This window comes from Mirounga leonina, unplaced genomic scaffold, assembly GCF_011800145.1.
Source record: "Mirounga leonina isolate KUSES-001 unplaced genomic scaffold, KU_Mleo_1.0 Mir_173, whole genome shotgun sequence".
Classification (NCBI taxonomy): Eukaryota; Metazoa; Chordata; class Mammalia; order Carnivora; family Phocidae; genus Mirounga; species Mirounga leonina.
The window spans coordinates 39,338,036-39,358,158 of NW_023270447.1; the positions used below are offsets into that span (position 1 = coordinate 39,338,036).

General features: G+C 42.5%; 1 protein-coding gene across 1 annotated transcript; it reads right to left on the bottom strand.

Moving 5' to 3' along the window:
• Positions 1 to 9,024: 9,024 nt before the first annotated feature.
• On the bottom strand, positions 9,025 to 12,233 carry GADD45A (growth arrest and DNA damage inducible alpha). The gene is made up of 4 exons (XM_035018305.1): positions 11,975 to 12,233; positions 11,265 to 11,366; positions 10,783 to 11,020; positions 9,025 to 9,702 (listed from the first exon to the last, which is right to left on the bottom strand). The coding sequence occupies exons 1-4, from the start codon at positions 12,016 to 12,018 to the stop codon at positions 9,589 to 9,591; spliced, it is 498 nt and encodes a 165-aa protein (XP_034874196.1). The 5' UTR covers positions 12,019 to 12,233; the 3' UTR covers positions 9,025 to 9,588.
• Between the last annotated feature and the right edge of the window lie 7,890 nt (positions 12,234 to 20,123).

Sequence of the window (20,123 nt, forward strand, 5' to 3'; positions counted from 1 at the left end):
GGGGGGAAAAAAAAGAGAAAGAGCCAAACCGAGAAAGAGACTTAACTCTAGAGAGCAAACTGATGGTTACCAGAGGGGAGGTGGGTGGGGGGATGGGTGAAATAGGTGATGGGGATTAGGAATGCACTTGTGATAAACACCAGGTGATGTATGGAATTATTGAATCAGTATATTGTATAACTGAAACTAATATAACACTGCATGTTAACTGTACTGGAATAAAATTCAATTTTAAAAAAAGATCAGGAAGTTGGCTCTAATTAAAAAAAGTTCTCACAGAGGAGGCAATAGATCAGTTGGGTCTTGAAGGCTGAGTAGGAGTTTGTCAGTAAAGAACAAGAAAAGGATATTCTCAGCAGAGAAAATAGTGAATGCAAATGTACTCGTTTCTAAAGGAGTCTGGGATATCAGAACAACACAGATCTTTGTGGCAGGAATATAGGGAGAAGAATGTTGATGAGGCAGGGAAGGAAGTCTGGGTCAAGTCAAAGAGTTTGTACTGATTATATAGGCAAGGCGAGGGAGTTGGTAGAGGTTTTTAAGCAGGGTCCTGCCATAACCTTTGTTTTCATAAAGATAATTAGAATGAACAAGAAAAATAAACTAGTAGAGAGAAACTGGAAGTAGTGTTTCTAATCTCTGCTGAGTCCCCAGAAGTGTCTCACAATTTTTTCATTCAACCTGTCCAACTCCTCCTTCATTCTGAACCATTATCATCCTCCTCAACGCCTCCCCCAATTTATCTCCTTCCCATCAGGCAAACAATTCTGCCTGCTCCATCAAGCAAACACAATGTTAGGGCCATTTGGCCTGAATTCTTAAATTTCCTACCTTCCCACACTCAAATGTCTCCATCACACCTGTTCAGACATCTTCCATCAAATGAGAAGTCACCTCTGCTTCAAGTCCAAATCCTCCAGCTATTCCCTAAATCCCTTACCCTCTTCTCTCCTTTATTAACAATCTCCAAAGGGTGACGTTTAGGGCCTTCCTTGTCTTCTCTGCCCCACCCCCATCTTCTCATTGGCTACAGTCTTGCTTTTACTCCTATCACTGTAATGGAACTGATTTCACCCACTAAAATGGCCAGTAAACTCCCAATTTCCAAACTCAATGGAGCATTTCAGTTTCTGCTTCAAGGACCCCTGTTCAAATCATTCTTTTTCATAAACTCACCATTCTGCACCACTGGCTTCTGTGACATCAGACTCTTTTTCCCTCCTCAGTCTCCTCTTCATATGTCTGCCCCCTAAAATCCCACCCTCAGTCCCAAGTTTCGATCCTTAGCCCACTGCTGCTTTTCCCGCTTTACCCATTCTTCCTGGGGAGTCCATCCATTGTGACTGCTATTATATGCTAAAGATCCCCAAATCGATACATCTGGCTCATCTTTTGTCCAAGCATCAGACTTACCTAGCCTATTGGACATTTCAACAGACAGCACACAAGGACTTGGAACATAATGTGTTGAAACCCATCTCCCTGCCTAAAATTTAATTGGTAGCCCTATCATCACTAACTTGCCATGGCTGGAAACCTAAGAGGCATTCAAGAATCCCACCTCATTCCTTACATTTGATTATCCATTCTTGTGCATTTCATTTCCCAAATACTTCTCAAATCTATCCCTGATTTTCCTCATCAACTATGAATTCGGGCCCATATCATCCCTTGGCTGAATTACTGCAAAAGCCTTCCATCTAGACTCCAGCCTATGTAGCTGCCTCTGGCATTAAGGTAACAAATTGTCTCAGCTTACTTGGGACTATCCTAGTTTGGGCCCCAAAAATCTCACATTCTAGAAATCACTCAGTCTCTGTTGCTCATATTACTCTTAGTCACAAATGAAACTTGTGAAGGCACATTACTGAAAATCCATGGGCTTCTCTTCAGGTACAGCTGGATCCAGGAGCTCTGCTTTTAGGTTTCATCTCTGACCTTTCCTCTTGAATAGCCTTATTCTTTATGAGGCAAGCCTGCTACTAGCAATCATAGACACATCCATCAGTTTACCAACACCAGAAAGAGAGTGTTTACTCTAGCGGAAATGTCTCAGGACATTCTCTGATTGGCCCAGCTGAAGTCACATATCTATCCCCAAACCAATCACCATAGCCAGGAGAATTGGCTAGGCCTGTATTACAAATCTAGCCTGGAGGCTGAGGTGGGGAGCGCTAATAAGAAAGAAGATTCACAGAAGGAAGGCGGGGGTTGGGGGGGAAGCTAGACAGATGACAAAAATGAACAACTGTCCCCTTATGTGACACTGCCTTCAAATCCCATCCAGCATGCTGTGGCCTGACCAACTGAGCCCATCTGAGAAGAGTGAGTCATAGAACACTCCAATTTAACCATTTTACTTTTCTACATAAAACCCCCAGAGTCATCTCCATGCTTGCAGGACAAAGTCCATGCTCTTTAGGAAGGCATACAAGACTATGACCTGGTCTCTGTCTACCTTCTCAGCCTACCTTTCTCCACTCTCTTCCTTAACACTTAATCCTCTAGTAAATACCACAGACTGAAGAGTCCCTCATGTGCCGTACCTTTCTCCCCCGACTAACTCCCAATCATGCTTCGAGACTCAGGTCAACCATCTCTCTTTCCTGGAAGGCTTCCTCACCACCACCAGTACTCTCCACACACACACACACACACACACACACACACACGGCATGCCCAAACTTGCCCAGACACCACGACGACTTGAAAATGTGTCAGCTTCCTATACTCGACTGCAGGTACAAACTGCATCATAATTATGTTTAGATAGCAAGTTCTAGCCCAGTGCTTGGCACCCAGTAGGTGTTCAATCTTTGATTTTGAACAGAAAATGTTCTGATAATTCAAATGAGCAATGAAGAACCAAATTAAGTTAGTAGAAATGGAGGAGAAACTAATTTAGTCGAACATAATCTAATTGGATGGTGTCTTTCCATATTCCCTTCCACGGGGCTATGTGGTTTACTGGGGGGTTTTCTTTTTTCTTTGGATTACCCTCTAATTTGCAAATACAGAATGATTACATAGAATACATACATATCATGCATACATAGAAAATTACTCATGGGAGATACCATTATCATTAGGTTACATATATCGAGTACTTCCAGGAACTGACCTAAGTGTTTTCTACACACAATTCCTTTAATCCTCACGACAAACCAATGAAATAAGACTTGTTTATTTCCCTATTTCATAGGAGCAATAATTGAGTCTTAGAGAAGTTCCACTTTCCCAAGTTCTAGCTAGGATCAAGGATCCAAGCCCAGATCTTTCTGGCTATAAAAGCCCATGATCTTAACAGACATTCTTGGTCTTTATTTTTGCTAGCTCAGTCCTTCACAGTTACACCAAGAAGCAACGTGAATCAGAAGGCTCTTCTCCAGGTGAGCCATTTCTTGTGAAATGATTATTTTGATGATTGTAATTCAATTGCAATAGGGTGATATAATCGGGTGTTAAGTGGTGATACTAAGAAAGTTTGCTGCTTCTGTGCATAATAAGTTCCTTCTCAGACACTTAATTGTAGAAAATGTGTTAGCCTAAAAGCACCTTAGGGACACACAAATCACTTTTTCCATGATGAAGTTCCAAGATGAAAGAGAACAATTCTTAGAATTCTCTCCTGGTTTCTGTCTCCTTTTGTTTCCCTGAGGCTCTGTCCCACTTATTGGATAAGTAAAAGATTAGATCCAATTAGTTTCATCCTCCCCCAGGCTAACCTCCGCTGGTCGGCCTCTTTGAGAGACAGCTCCAGGATACAGAGGACTGAATTCACAGTAAACCTCTGATTATTTTTCTTTCTTGCCCTGTGACTCTGGAGGTCTCTCTGGACCTCTCTAAGCCTCAGTTGCGTTAGCAAGGAATCAAATTGATAAATGTGAAAGCATGTTCTAAGCCAGAAAGTGTTAATTGATAGAAGAAAAATATGAACTCTATTCACTTCCCAAACCCCAACCTTGTGCCTGACACTGAGCAGTACTCTGGTTGTTTTGATCATGCTGATTGGGTTCTTCCTTGTCTTGTCCAAAGTGCCCAGCGTGTGTCTAGCATCTAACAAACAGGTCTGCTGGTCGGCCAGTTCAAGGCAGTGCTAAGAGCCATTCTGTGTGTGGACTCTTTCGCCTCTTGGAGTTGTTGTGACTTGTGCAATAAACACCGTAGTAAGCTGGTAAATTCTAACTCTGCCCACAGGTAGCAAGTATTTCTGGTTATATTTCTTCCCTGAAAATCTTTTCAGCCTTTGCAGAGAAATGTGCATTTCTCAGCTCCTAGGGGGCTGGTATCAGGGAGGCTGGAAACTGATCAAACGAGAGCTTCTCCCTCCCTCTCCCCCCACCCCTAGATTTGTAGAATGGTTTTGCTGAAATTCACCTGGAAGAACGCCAAGAGTGCTTCTCAAACTTCTCTGATAATAAGAATTACCTGAAGTGCTTGTTAAAAAATAAATTCTGAGCCTTATCTCAGCCCCACTTAATCTGAAGCTCCTGGGAAGGGTCTTGAAGCTGTGTTTTTAACAAACAACCATAGGTCTTTATTATTATCAGAACCATTGAGAAATTCTGATAGTGCAAACACCTCACCTTATACAGGAAAATTCTGAGCCCCAGACTGAGAGATGTGAATTGTTGGGGTGAAGAGTGAACCCCACATGCTTAAAAGGATTACGACAGGAAGCCTAAGTGAGTCCAGCAGGCTTGAGTTGGCAATCGGGAGGGGTGAGGTCTATGGCAAACAGGAAATCCTTGTCTAAAAGGGAGGAGCCTCCTCTAAGCTCCAGCCAATTGTTGCCATGTATAGCAATAGAAATCAGACTTTTTCTTAAAAATGTCTCCATGTTTAAATATTGACAACTGATTTAAAAGGTTTCTTTAAGCGTTTGCAAGCCAAATTTCTCTTAGCTACCAATTTTTGCATTAGGACTTTGTGAGCCATAGCATCTTTTCCTTGCATCTCTCACTAGTGATAGTACCCTGTCTCTTCCCTCAGTGTTAAAGGTTATTTTTAAATGGCTTAAAAAAAGTGTTTTATTAAGTATTCTTTATGCCCAATATGGCGTGCAAACTCAGGACCCCAAGATCAAGAGTCACATGCTCTACCAACTGAGCTGGCCAGGAGCCCCTAAATGATTTTCTATCACCTAAGAAAAAAAGGCTGACTTGTAGGGCCCTTCGTGGTCTCGCTCCTACCACCCTTCCCACTTCATCACCTATCATTGGAACACATAGATTCTAGAGCCAGATTGCCTCAGTTTGCATCCTGGAGTTGCTACTTACTAACAGTATGACTCTAGGCAAAGTTCTCCCTCTGTGTATCTGACTCTTCATCTTCCAAATGGCAGCAATAGTACCTATTTCCACAGAGTTGTTGTGAATCCTACTGTGTTACTATAAAGAGCTTAGAACAGTGCTCAGCACGTAGTAGACCCTATATGTGTTATGGTTGCCCCCCAGAAGCTAGCCCCGAACATGCCTTGAATTCACACCTTCAGAACTGCAGTCCCCCCTTCTGGGACAAATGTTCTTCACTGTCCCCTGGCAGGGCTCTTTATCCTTCAGGTTTCACTGATCTGGCAAAGCTTCCCTGCCCCCAGGAACACTTATGCCTTGAATATAACACATCCCCACTTATGACCCCATATTGCAGATGTCAGGCATTTCTGCTAAAGGCAGAGGACTTGCTTTTTTCACGTTTGTAGCCCCAGGACTTAACACAGTGCCAGGGACATCCTTTCAATAAATAGTGTTAAAGGAAAAAATGTGCTGATCTTGATTTTCTTATTTGATTATAAACTTAAGGACAAACACTCCCACTGGCTACATCTATGTAATCTCCACAGCGCCTAGCAGAATTATATTCAATAGTCAATCAATTAAGTAATTTTTGCGGCTTGCAAAATACAATGCTTGCTTCTGATCAAAGAGCTTCCCTACCTTTCTCTGCATGCCATCCCCATATGCCCTCCAGAGATTTCTACTGTCTGAACTCCCATTAGCAGTTCTCTGGGCCTTTCTTCTGTTACTGGGTATTTTTTGCTTTGGATTATATCTACCGATGTCCATGTCTCATTGCTTGGGGCTCCTTGAGGCCAGAGTAGGTGCCTGATTTTTTTGCAGACTTCAATATAACCAGCATAGTTCCTTGTCCATAGTAAGCACTCACTAAGTATTTCATGGTGGTCTTCATGAATATGACCTTTTCACAGAGTTTCTTATGTTTTTCTAAGGATTGTTAAAAAGAAAGAAAAAAATTCAATTTGAGGGACGCTGGCCCCGTGTTAAACCATGCCATTGGGAGTTTTGTTCATTTGAAAGAGACACATCTCACTGCTTGCAACCTTTTACCACATGGTAAAGAATAAAATTTAACTTAGTTGAAAATTGAGGAAACCAGGATTTCACAAGGGTTACAGGAAAACATCTCAAAAGATGCTTAGGAAATGCTTCCAGTTGACAGTATACAAATGCTCTTTCTTAGAAATAACCCTTTTTATTTAATTGGGAAATAATATATGTATCACAGGAGATTAGTTACCTTCATGAGTCCTTTTTTTATAGAAGTTTAACTTACTAAGGCCTTGGTTAATTGTAAAAGGAGGAGGAAATGGTATTTACAACACTGAGGTGAAGTTACCAGTGTAAAAATAGGTATTTTCCACATACAACACACCTTAGGTAGATGAAGGGACTTTTGTTCCTGTTGTAACATTTCCACCTACTTGCAATAAGTAGGCTTAATAGCATTTAAGGCAATGACTGAAGAATATTAACATCAATTAGAGGTAGAAGTTGCCCAGGTAATTGCACACTTGTTTACAATTAACTCAACTGTTTCACGATTGGGTTTTTCAATGCCATGTTAACTTTGTGTTATGTTCAGTCAGGAAAGAATAGCAACAGTTAAAACAAAACCCTAAACAACAGTTTTGCATTAATTATTAGGATCTTCCTGAAACAAAGTAGTCTGAAGAATGGACACTACCACTTCATATCTCTAAGCACTATGAATTTAGAATAGAGATTTGAAACTCCTTTCTCAAAATATAGTTATACTGTGTTTTAAGGCATCAGAGAAATCTGTCCGACGGTTTTTAGTTTCCCGATTGCTACCGCCTGCATTTTAGTAATAGGCTGTATTGAGCACCTATCATAGCCAGGTCATTTGCATTCATTATTTCTAAATCATTCATTGAGCCAACAAATATTAATTCAATACCTACTACTTGCTGAGAAGTGCACTAAATCCTGGGCTACAATTATGAACCCGACATTAGCTCTTAGCTTTAGTTTTATAGTTTTGTAGAAGAGGGAACGATTCTGGGTCATTTTACCTCCATTTTATAGATGAGGAGAACGAGATGCAGAGGGACTAACACTAACATACCAAGCAACACTGCTGCTTCTCTGCCTTCCTGGTTTAATTCACTCAGCTTTGCAAGGGTTTTTAATCAAGCAAATGTGGAAGAGGATTAAAAATCCTTAGTAGGAAGGTAAGAACATTCTATTCAAAACTCACTGCTCTCCATCTTTTGGTAAAACAAAGATTAAGTACCAGTTACGTTTTGGATCCGGCACTAGCTTGCATAAAATACAATGAGCTTAAACAAGGCCTAACAACCCACATTTCTAGCAGATGTGGAAAAACAAACTTAATTGCGAGGTGAAGGGCTTCATGGGCCTGTGTTATTCATAAGATGCAGAAACTTGGAGCTTTGTGTTCCTATTAGTTGGTTTGGTTTTCTCTCCTGACTTCTTTTTCCTAATTACATGTAGTCATGACAAGGATGGGAGACAGATGGCAGGGGAGCCGTGGGGGGTGCCATTTGCCAAATAGGCAAAAAAAAAAAAAAAAAAAAAAATCCTGTGGACTAAAACTATGTCAGTCTTCTCCCCAGGAAGCATTTTTGCTTTCTTTGGCTATACCTAGAGAAGATTGTTGCAGTTAATTATCAAGTGACTGTTCCAACTAAGAGGTGATTGTTCTGCTGAAGCCTTTCATTTTTGCTCTTTTCTTCCATCTCTCTCATCGAATCTAATCAGACCCCTCGAAACCAGAGCAGAAACGTTCAGCTGGAAAACATACAGCTCTAGAGAGAATAGGGGCACTGGAGTTCTTTGCCAGGCCACTTCCCTGTTTGTTCCTTAAACATGGTTCTGCAAACTGCACAGCCTTGGACTGGTCCAGTCACTTCCTGATTGGCGTTACCTCCAGCCTCTTATCCCAATAACTTCTCTTTCACAGTCCCCAGTGTTATCTTCCCAGAACACTGATCACGTCACTCCCCGTGTGAAGGCCTTTGCAGAATCCCCAGAGTTTACAGAAGGAAGCCCAAATGCCTGAGGGTGACACCGAATGCCCTTCAGAGTCTGGGCCTAATCCCCACCCCCTTTTTCCACCTTCTCTTCCACACCAGAGGCACACGGAATCTTTGTTCCCTGAACCGGGTTTGGTCTTTCAGGGAACCACACCTCTGCACAAACCAGGGCCTCTGCCAGCAACATTCTTTTCCTCTCTAGCTGGGGAAATGAAACTCGATTTTTAGGACCCACATAAAATGACCTCTCCACTGTAAAAACGTCTCCGCTCTTGCAGGTTACCTTGGTCACCTTCTCTCTGCTTCCTTAGCATTTTGCATATATTCCTACTATAACATTAATGTCACTGAATGGTAATTATTCCAGTTTTGCAAGTGTAATCTTGAACATGTCTTTCCCCTAACTGCAACCCCAACTTCTCTTCAATCACTTTTGGTTTTTGGACTTTGGAGATAGTGTAGAGTCGGGTGCCAGTAAAATGTCTGTTAAATAAAGACTAAGAAATAAAATTATGCCATGTCCAGCCCAAATGTGTAAAAGCAGAAAAAATATACATACGTACATAACACACAGATCTATATCTATACAGATAGACACTTATACTATAGATACATGATTTCAGAAGGGTTTTAATTTTTCCATATAAAAAAACTTGTTTAAAATACATTCCAAGTTAAAAGAAACAAAAGCACACATTAAGAAATAATGCAATTATTCCATACCAGTTTATTGTAGGTATTGTGTTTCAAAAAATTTATAGCATAAATAAATTTTCATGTCATAAAATAACTTAGTACAATTTATAATAAAACTTTGAGAATTTAACATCTCATCAAAATACAATAAAATATGGTTTTAAAATATGATTAACCCTTTCTGCTTTTCTTTTACTTGAGGGCATATAAACCAAAAATACCCAAACTACTGCAGCACATTTGAACTTTAACAAAGCACATTTGGTTTATTTAAATGTAACTCAACCATCCTAAATTAATACATAGTTTGTTTTCCTTCCTGCGTGGTTCTTTGTTATTTTTTGTTCCTTTTGACTTGTATTTGTTTCAACACAGCTTCCTTCTTCATTTTCACCTCTTTCCATCTGCAAAGTCATCTAGCTCCGGCCCCAGGAACATGTAGTTGAACTCACTCAGCCCCTTGACATCAGTTTCTGTAATCCTTGCATCAGTGTAGGGAGTAACTGCTTGAGTAACTACAAAGGTATTTCAAAACTTCAGTGCAATTTGGTTCAGTTATTTTCATTCAGATGCCATCACCGTTCAGGGAGATTAATCACTGGAACCCACTGATCCATGTAGCGACTTTCCCGGCAAAAACAAATAAGTTGACTTAAGGCAGGATCCTTCCACTGCGATGAATGTGGATTCTGGAAACAAATTGATAAAAATGAATTTACTATTTAAAAAAAAAAATCAGCATCTGTTAATAATGACACTCATGTGGAGGGAAAGACAACTTGAACATTCTATACTTTAGCTGTGTGACATAGAGACCAGTTACAACCATAAAAAATAAACTTTCTTTTGGTAGTTGGTTTCCTGCAAAATCATTAAGGGTGATTCTCCACTAAACCATACTCTGCAAAGTACGAACACATGCAACCCTCTGAACCATATGCATATGTTTGCATGATGCTTATTTAGTTTTGCAGGAGAGTATCATTCACCAGGCTTGTTCTGTGGGAGAGACCTGAGTGAAACAGCTCTGAGAAGTATTTCCATACTCTGTGTACTATGAAATGAGAGCTGCGTAACAGTTAACGAGAATTGCCACCTGATATCCTCCCTGAAGACAGAGTAGTAATTTTCAGGAGTAGCAAAATGATTGGGGCTGCCACTTAACTAGACCAGCCAAAAAGTAGTAAAATGTAAAAGACAAAGCTATCATATTTACCTCTGGAAACACAAGTTATCTACCTACCAAAGGTTTTAATCAGGGAAAAAGTGTCCACTAAAAAAAGGCACGATTGCAAAGAAAAAATTCCCACTCCATCCTCTTAATGTATTTCTAGGGAATTAATAAGGTCTGTCTCCTACACCATTTCTATTTTTAACTCTGAGTGGTGGAGAATGAAGCTGACTCCTTAATGAGGGTGAGCCAGGAATTTATTTGGCTTTATCTAATCTGCCCTACTAAAGGAATTAGTCACGGGAGGTAGTGCAGATGTAGGTAGGGAGTCGCTGGGCTGACAGTGCTGACTCACAAGCATCTCTTCCGCTGCTGGCAGCCTCCAACGTGCTTAGACACGTTCTGTACCAGAGAAAATCCTGATGATGAAACCAGCACATCTCGGCTGAAAGTCCAGCCACACGCTCTAATGGGGCAAAGGCAGCCACGCTCTTGCCCTCCCCCTCATTCCAGATCTGCAGTCAGGCGACTCTCAACCGTCGCTCACTTCCCTCCAGGACTCAAACTCCGGCCGGCCCCGCAGCCCGCCCTCGCTTACCGTCACCAGGACGCAGTGCAGGTCCGGGGGCTGCTCGGCGCCCTCGCTCGCTGCTGGGCTGGCGTCGGTCTCCAGGAGCAGGAGCTCGGCCAGTCGGCCCGGGTTGCTGACGCGCAGGATGTTGATGTCGTTCTCGCAGCAGAACGCCTGGATCAGGGTGAAGTGGATCTGCAGAGCCACATCCCTGTCGTCGTCCTCGTCCGCCGCCAGCAGACACAGCACCACGTTATCGGGGTCGCTGAGGGCAGCGGGAGGGGCGGGTGAGCGCAGACGCACCACCCGTCCGCGTGGACGCCCGCAACACCAGCCGGGGCTCCGGGGTCGCGCCCCGGCCAGCTCGCTCCCCCTCCAGGGCCGGCGGCCGCGGGGCAGACGGGAAGCCGCAGGAAGCTGCGCGGCAGTGCGAGGGGGCGCTCCGCGAGGTCGCCTCCGGGCCGGGGCGGGAAGGGGTGCCACCGGGGACTCGCGAGGGCCCCACTTACACGTTGAGCAGCTTGGCCGCCTCGTACACCCCGACGGTGATGGTGCGCTGACTCAGGGCTTTGCTGAGCACTTCCTCGAGGGCATCCCCCACCTTATCCATCCTACACGCGAGCGAGAGCAAGGGGGTCCCGTCAGCCCAGGTCCCCTCGGGGCCATCGCCGCCCCCTCACCCGGCACCGCCACCCTCCCGAGTTCGTGCGCCACCGCGCCGCTCGGCTTTCTGCAAACCCCAAGCCTCCCCCGGCCCTGTCACACACACACACACACGCACCCGTGACACACACACACACACACGCACCCGTGACCCCTCGCGCGCGCGCGCGCGCACACACACACCCCGTGACCCCTCGCACGCCCAGAGGCCGGGAGGCCTGCGAAAAGCCCCGAGAGGGCCACCCGCCACCCTCCCCCGAGGGCGCTGCCAGTCCCTGGCGCTGGGCGCAGCCACAGGCTGCCAGCCGCAGGAGCCGCACGGGCAGGGACGGTCCCTTCTGCCTGCCCTTTGCCAAGGCCGGAGCGGCCCGGCCGGGTTGGGGGCACGCTCCTTCGGTCCACTGGCGCCTCCGGGAAGGTCTCCAAAAGAGACCGGCGGGAGGTGCCCCTGCAAACTTTTAACCGCTCGCTCCCCGGCAAACCTTGCACAGCCTGGACGCGCTGGGGTGCGCGCAGTGGGCGAGAAGAGTTCGGGGATAGCCTCCGGCCGCCTTACCTTTCGGTCTTCTGCTCTCCAGCCGAGAATTCCTCCAAAGTCATATTGCAACTGCGGGTCCCCCACAGAGAGAGAGCGGCGTGCGGGCTGCTCCTGCCACTGTGGGCGCTCGGGCGCCTGCCCTCTGCACTCCCTCACGGGCTCCTCCAGCGCCGGCCGCCGCAGCGCCGTCCGTCCGTCCCTCCCGCCCCACTCGCTCGCCCGCTCCCAACCCCCGGCCTCCCCACCGGCAGCTGCCTCACAGCCACTGAAGGACAAAGGCCCGGCTCGCCGGAGTTATCCTGCTAACCTCCAGCCAACCACCACCCGCCTCATTTGCATACGCACAGCCATTGGGTTATGCAAATCAGCCTGCTCCGACAATTTGACCCCAGCCCCTGGAACCGTGGGGAGAGGAGCGGAAGGGGGTGGAGCCACGCGGTAGGCGAGCTTCGGGGGCGGGGGCGGCGCAGAGATCGGGGAGGGCGGGGTCCGGAGCGGACTCTCATCCTGTTGGAGGGGCTGGTAGGAGGGTGGGGGGGGGGTCTTTGCAGTGGCGGGGGAGAGGGGGTGTCTTCCACTTGAGGCCGGAGCAGGCTGCCAAGTGTTTTTCTAGTTGGTGCACATTTTTTTTTTAAATTGTCGTTTCATGTCTTTTGTTTTTAGGGGTTGCTATTAAAATCTATTTCCAGGGCTAATGCACCCAAGTCTAGTAATTATTAGTAAGCAGGTTACATAAAAAGAGTGTTTCAGACCTCTGGGGCAAAGTTTACCTCAGAAGTGTTGTTTATGTAAGTCTAGGCAAAGCTGCTTATTAGTAGTAGTATTATTTCGGTGCCCTGATGGCTGGTTTGATTTATTTTTGGAAGGTTGCAAGGGTTGGAAGCTCAAAAAAGAAAAATCAACACATTTGTGTTTGGTGATGGCACGGAACCAAGTTGGAATCTTTTCCACAGAAAGCAGAAAGGCTTCCCACCTGCCCAGATTAACTCTGGAAAACCATGTTCAGGAGGAGCTGGTTACCACATGTGTGTATCCTAGCCTTGCAACCCAAATTCACCTTTCTCAGAGAGCTTTTCCCAAAGGAGGATCCTTCAGCACTGCACCAGCTAAGAGACAAATGTCTGACACCCACACACGTCTAAATTCAAAATACTCTCAATATGCCCCAAGCTTCCTTTCATAAGGCAAGTATGTCACTACTTTCCACAGAGAGCCTATGATCTCACTGTGAATTATTGATGTTAGATGCTGAATCATGAAGCTGCAGCTATAGGACCTTTTAGTCATATGCTAAAATTTCACCTTTGAGATAATGGCAACCTGTGGGCGGAAAGCAAGCAGAAGTCACACATTTTTGAAAAGCAAACTTCAATGTATAGACTTTTAATAAGTTGAAAGTTCTCACCTTTGTTTTATGAGTATATGCAATAAATGCAAAAACATGTCTTAAACCTATTGAAGTCACCGAAAGTGGTGAAAATGCCTCCCATACGCTCTCATTCAAAACCTTGCTTGCATTATTAAGGTCTCCATATAGCCAGAGGTCAGAGAAGTAATTTTTTGCAAAGGTACATAGGAGTTTTTGCACCTGCATGTTTGTATCATTCTAGACAAAATATTCTCCAGCTCTCTTGATCTTAATTTAGTGGAAAAGAAAAGTGATATGTTGGTTTTCTGGCTCATTTATTTGAGCTGACATTTTGCACTTAATCCCTAACTGCTTTGTCAGCAAGGGGCAATGTTTGAGTAAAGGAATGGTCATGGCCAATGGATAATTTACCCAAGGGTGTGTATGTATTTCATATCTGTGCCCTAAATCCTAACATGTGATGCCTTTGTTAAAGAATTCCTTAAAACTGAAATTTTGGTGGGTGCTGAAATACTTTTGGTTGTGCAAACAAAACCCGAATTATACAATATGGCCTGAGTCATCATTTGGAAATTGTTGAACTGTGTTCTGTGAAACTCCAAGGTTCTATCACTAGGTATTTCTTACAGGTTCTTTGGAAGAAAGCGTGATCACAGCAGGCTCACAAAGAATTAGGGAATTGTGTGAATTTCTTGATAGCAGGGACTATGACTTCATGAACTTAGTGTTCTCAGCATCTCATACAATTTCTGCATTTAATAGAAGAACAGTCAATGTTTATAAGTTGAATAGAATCCAAGAGCTGAACGAGATCTCAGGATCCTGCAGTCCTGTGCAGTGCATGAATCTTCTCCAAGATCTTATACCTGTAACTTTAATTCAAAAAAATTTATTTGATGTCATACTACATACGATGCAATACAAGAACTATACAATTCCTGATCCTTTGCCTTTAAAGTGCTTGCCATCTAATTGGTATGCCCATGCTTGGACAGGAATTTTGGGACAAAATAGTGTGCACTGTCATCAGCTAGCTATGCTGAAAGTCCCATGACTTTAGTCATCTGAACGGAAGCTGTAGGACAGTAGAACCCGTGTATTGTTTACGCCAATTCGAATGAAGCACGGCCCTAATAATGCCTCACCCAAGTCAACTATATACAGTGCAAATGTGGTATAATGTGGTTATTTCTTAATATAGGCCTAGTCCCTCACTCAAAAACTATACTGCATGCTATATTTGGCCTCATTGGAAGGCAGTTTGTTCAAGTGTTGTGGGGTTGTTCTCTGTGAGATAAGCCTAGCTTTCCAGTATTCAAAAATATTCACTTGTCATACTTTCTGACTCAGATATGTTACATCATTTCGCCTCATTGCTGAGTCTACCTAGAATGTTTCATCAGTGATTATCTTCCAAAGTGGTCCTCTTGGCTGAAAGTAGAAGCTGCCATTTCACTACAGTTAGATTACAGTTATATGTTAGGATGATCACAGATGATTTCATAAACACGTATTAGTCCTGGAGGATGTTGCTATCCAATGATAGATCAGAGGAATTTCCCTAGATCAGGATAGAACATGTATGTATACATACTGGTTTTGTTTTTTAAGATTATTTATTTATTTGAGAGAGAGTGAGAGAGAGAGAGAGCACCAGCAAGGTGAAGGGCATAGGGAGAAGCAGACTATCCGCTGAGCAGGGAGCCCGATGCAGGGCTTGATCCCAGGACTCCTGGATCATGACCTGAGCCAAAGGCAGATGCCCAACCAACTGAGCCACCCAGGCACCCCTGTATGTGTATTTTTAAAAATAACTCTAATATGTGAAATCATTTTAAAAACTACCCCAAGTAGCCCTTAGGACCTCAACTGCACAGGACTATAATGACCTGTAATAATATTTGTAAGGATGCCAAATGGTTATATTCAGAAATCAGATGAAAATATGTACTCAAGAATATCTTAGTACTGCTACCTACTTTGTGTTTAAGAGTCTTTTTGAAATTTTCTTCACTTTTATCATACATGTATACCAACTGCTGGTTCTATAATATAGAATACCTTTTTTTTCAAAACTTTTTTTTTTCAAAATCCTTTAACATCCAAAAGCAATATGATGCTTATTATTTCATTATTAGACAGACCATTATTTATATTAAAGGAGATCAATTAGACTATGACATAGTTCTATAAATACAACTATATGGCTATTATATTTTATTATTAAAAATCATAAGGTTTCTGATATATTTTTTGTGTAAGTCTGGTGAAGCTAGTTTCTAAAGGCAGGCTGTGAATTTTCTTCATTTTTTTCTCCCAGAGAAGATTATTCAGCCAAAATTTACTGTCACCTAAAAGTGTGTTGTTTTTTTAGGGTCAATATTTCCACTTGAATTTAACATAAATGTTTAGCTTCTTGGACCATCACTGTGGTAAGCAAATTCTAAGATGACCTCAATGATTTCTAACCCCTGGTGTGAAGTTCTGTATAATCCTCTTCCCTTGAATGTGGACAAAACCTATGCCTTGTTTCTAACCAACTGAATATGGCAATGGTCTTGGGCTATCACATCCACAAATATATTATATTCTATGGCAAAAGTGAAAGGATTTTGCAGCTGTAATTACGTCCCTAATCAGCTGACTTTGAGTTAATGGAAAGGGAGATTATGCTAGGTAGGCCTGACCTAATCACATGAGCCCTTAGAAGAGGGCTTAGGCCTTCTCTGAAGAGAGACTAGAAGCATCAGAGATTCTCCATCACTGGCCTTGAAGAAGCAATTTTCATGAATTCTACAGTGGCAAGCTAATTAATTTTGCCAGCAACTGGAGGGAGTTTAGAAACGGATCCATCCCTAGTCGATCTTCAGAGGAGAATGTAGACCTGGGTAACACTGATTTTAGCCTTGTAAGATTCTGAGAAGAGAGCCAAACTGAGCCATGCCTGAACTTCTGACCTGCAGAAACTGTGAAATAATAAATGAGTGTTGTTTTAAACCACTAAGTTTTGGGAATTTGTGACATAGCATCAAAACCTAATACAATCCCCTTAATGCCATCTTGTGAGTTCAATAAATCTTTACCCTATGCAAATTCTCTTCAGTTATTAATACTCATGGGAGTGGAGTTATGCTGCTGCTTTGAGCCTTACACCCAACACCTTGTGTTGACATCAGCTGTTCCCATTTCACCAGCCATGCAGAAGTAAGCCAGTTGAGGTGTCAGATGAAAAGACTCACTAGAATATTTTTCAAGGACCCCCTCACCTCATTCCTCACCTCCACACTGAGTCAAGTAATGTCAGAAGGCTTCTATTATAGTAGGAATGGTCCCTCTGTGAATGTCTCTGAATGGTAGACCAATCACTGGTGAGGAAGGTAGGTGGTCTGAGGTGGTAATTGACCAACGGCAGTTTGTTCTGGTACCTTGAAAAGGTTTCTGAATTTTCTATCTCTGAAAGAGAAGAAAATAATTCTTTTCACCCATCACTTCATTGCAAAGTTTTCTTCTTCCTACCTCTTAGTAGCTCAGTCCTTGGACCTCTTCTCTTCTCTGTCTATACTCACTCTTTTGGTGACCTCATCCATGGCTTTAGACATTTATATGCTGATGACTCCCACATATACTTCCAATATGGCCAGTCATCATTCTTGAACCTCAGGCTTACTCATCATCTCTGTCTCAATATACAATAAGCATCTCAAAATGACAAGAGTTGACCTTCTGATTATCCTCCTATAGGTCAATGGCAATTCCATCCTTCCCATTGTTCAGCCTTCAAACCGTGGTGTCATCCTTGACTTCTTTCCTTCACAACCCACATCCAGTCCATCAGCAAATCCTATCAAAATGCAAAATAATTCAACCATTTCTCAGGGCTGCCACCACTACCACCATCATCTTCCATCTAGATCACTGCAACAACTGATCTCACTCTCTGCTTTTGCCCTTCCTCTGCTCACGTCCAGCAGCCAGAGTGATTCTATAAATAGCAAGTCAGATCACAGTCAATTCTCTGGCCCAAACTTATAATAGACCCTTTTTTCACTGAGAGTAAAAGCCGAAGTCTTACTATGGCTTAAAAGAACCTCCAAAATCTGTTCACCATGATAAAAATGTTCTCATACTGATGGTAGTGTTAATTTTGCACAACTCTATTAATATATTAAAAACAACGAAATGGTATATGTAGGGTGAACTATATGGAATGTGAATTATATCTCAATAAAGCTTGAGTCATTAAAAAAATATATCATATCCCTACTCCAATCTCATCTTTTACTACTCTTTTTCATGCTCATCCCCCTCTGGCCACGCTGACTTTCCTTTTGCCTCAGGGCCTTTGTATAGCCTGCCTGCCTGGAATATTCTTTCTCCTGATAACCACATTGCTCACTCCCCTCAGGTCCCCTTCTTAATGAGGCCTGCCTTGACCATTCAAGTTGCAATACCCAGCATTACTGATCTCCTAAACCCTGTTCCCTCTCTCTTTAACAAATTATATCACTGCTCACTTTCTGACAGATAGATAGATTGATTGATTTTATTTAAATTCAAGTTAGTTAACATATAGTGTATTATTAGCTTCAGGGGTAGAATTTAGGATTCATCAGTTGCATGTAACAGCCAGTGCTCATTACATCAATTGCCCTCCTTAATGTCCATCATCCAATTACCCCATCCCCCCCCCCCAGCTCCCCTCCACCAACCCTCAGTTTTTCCCCTGTATATAGTTAAGAGTCTCTTGTGGTTTGCCTCCCTCTCCATTTTTATCTTATTTTATTTTTCCTTCCCTTCCCCTATGTTCATCTGTTTTGTTTCTTATGAGTGAAATCATATGAGTGTGGTATTCGTCTTTCTCTGGCTGACTTATTTCAATTAGCATAATATCCTCTAGTTCTATCCATGTCGTTGCAAATGGCAAGATTTCATTTTTTTTTTTTTTGGTGGCTGAGTAATGTTCTATTATATATACCACATCTTCTTTATCCATTCATCAGTAGATGGACATCTGGGCTCTTCCCATAGTTTGGCTATTGTGGACATTGCTGCCATAAGTATTGGGGCGCATGTACCCCTTCGAATCACTATTTTTATATCCTTTGGATAAATACCTAGTAGTGCAGTTGCTGGGTCAGAGGGTAGTTCTATTTTTAACTTTTTGAGGAACCTCCATACTATTCTCCAGAGTGGCTGCACCAGTTTGCATTCCCACCAACAGTGTAGGAGGGTTCCCCTTTCTCCATATCCTTGTTAACATCTGTTGTTTCCTGAGTTGTTCATTTTAGCCATTCTGACTGGTGTGAGGTGGCATCTCATTGTGGTTTTGATTTGGATTTCCCTGATGCTGAGTGGTGTTGAGCATTTTTTCATGTGTCTGTTGGCCATTTGCATGTCTTCTTTGGAGAAATGTCTGTTCATGTCTTCTGCCCATCTTTTGACTGGATTTTTTGTTTTTTTTGGGTGTTGACTTTGATAAGTTCTTTGTAGATTTTGGATACTAGCCCTTTACCTGATATGTCATTTGCAAATATCTTCTCCCATTCCATAGGTTGCCTTTTAGTTTGGCTGATAGTTTCCTTCACCGTGCAGAAGCTTTTTATCTTGATGAAGTCCCAATAGTTCATTTTTGCTTTTGTTTTCCTTGCCTTACTTCTATATGTTGTCTATTACCTAGCTACCCCCTCAGCTTATTCTACTCCCACAGTACAAATTCAATGCAGTAAGATTTGTTTTGTTCACTGCTTGATCCCTAAGTGGTTAGAATAGTGCCTGGCACAGAGTGGACCCTCAATAAATATTAAATCAAACATTGTTGAATGAATAAGTTGTGAAGATTTAAAGATGTAATTAATGAACTAGAACATAAAGCTATAAATAAACTTTTGGTCTCTTCTTGTATATTGGAAAGGAAGATGTCTTGATTGAGCACTACTTTTGTTGGTTGTATTTTTTAACTATAGAGGGTTATGCACCTTTATCTATATTCTATATTCTTCTACATACTTCCTCCACCCCCAACCTGACAATTTTTAAAATATTTTCTTCAAGAGCTATAAACTGGTTCATTTTGTAAACTGAGAATTTGTGACCTCTACCAGTCTGTACTGTATACACATATAAAACCCAGTAGATTAAAAGGTGCTTAATTGCCAAGCTTCAAGTCTTGTTCTTTTAATGTAGCATAAAGAGATTATAATGATGAGAAAAACGACCTTGAAAGGTTTTATGAAGGTGAGTTTTGAAGTGGGAGATTTAAAAGGGCAAAGATGGGGTGTCTTGTTATAGAAGCAACATACAAGGAACACAATGGAGATGAAATTAGAGAAACTGAATAATATTTAGGACACTGCAAACAAAAGAAATAAGGGGTAAGGAAAATAAGAGCATTCTTTACTGTTTGAACTTTTCCCTTTTTCTCTGGCTTCAGTGCTTGCTTATAAGCTTTTAATCTCTATTCACTGAAAATTGTTGCCAGTAGAGTTATAAATTGAAATTGCTTGTAAGATCTGTTCTGTGAATAATATACATTTTTACATTTCTCTTTGGTTCTCTTTTACTTTGGCAATGACATGTCAATCTCAAGGTCTGGAAGGTATTAAACAAGATAATTTACGATTAAACCCTATAAGACTGATCTTTCCAAGAGGGTCTAGGGCACGGTCTTTTAAAGCGCCCATTTCTGGATGGCTGGTCTTGGAGGAAGTCTGACAGTACTCTGTCTGCCTACTGTTTGACTATATATTGTAAAGGTCCAAAATAGCCTCATTTTTAGCAACCAAAGAATGTGGTGAGCAG

Bases quoted from the DNA above. Each gene is read 5' to 3' on its own strand.
- GADD45A (XM_035018305.1), bottom strand. From the start codon at position 12,018: ATGACTTTGGAGGAATTCTCGGCTGGAGAGCAGAAGACCGAAAG. The intron at 11,367-11,974 runs GTAAGGCGGCCG...GCTCGCGTGTAG, and splicing joins GGAGAGCAGAAGACCGAAAG to GATGGATAAGGTGGGGGATG. The intron at 9,703-10,782 runs GTAAGCGAGGGC...ATTTGTTTCCAG, and splicing joins TGCACTGCGTCCTGGTGACG to AATCCACATTCATCGCAGTG.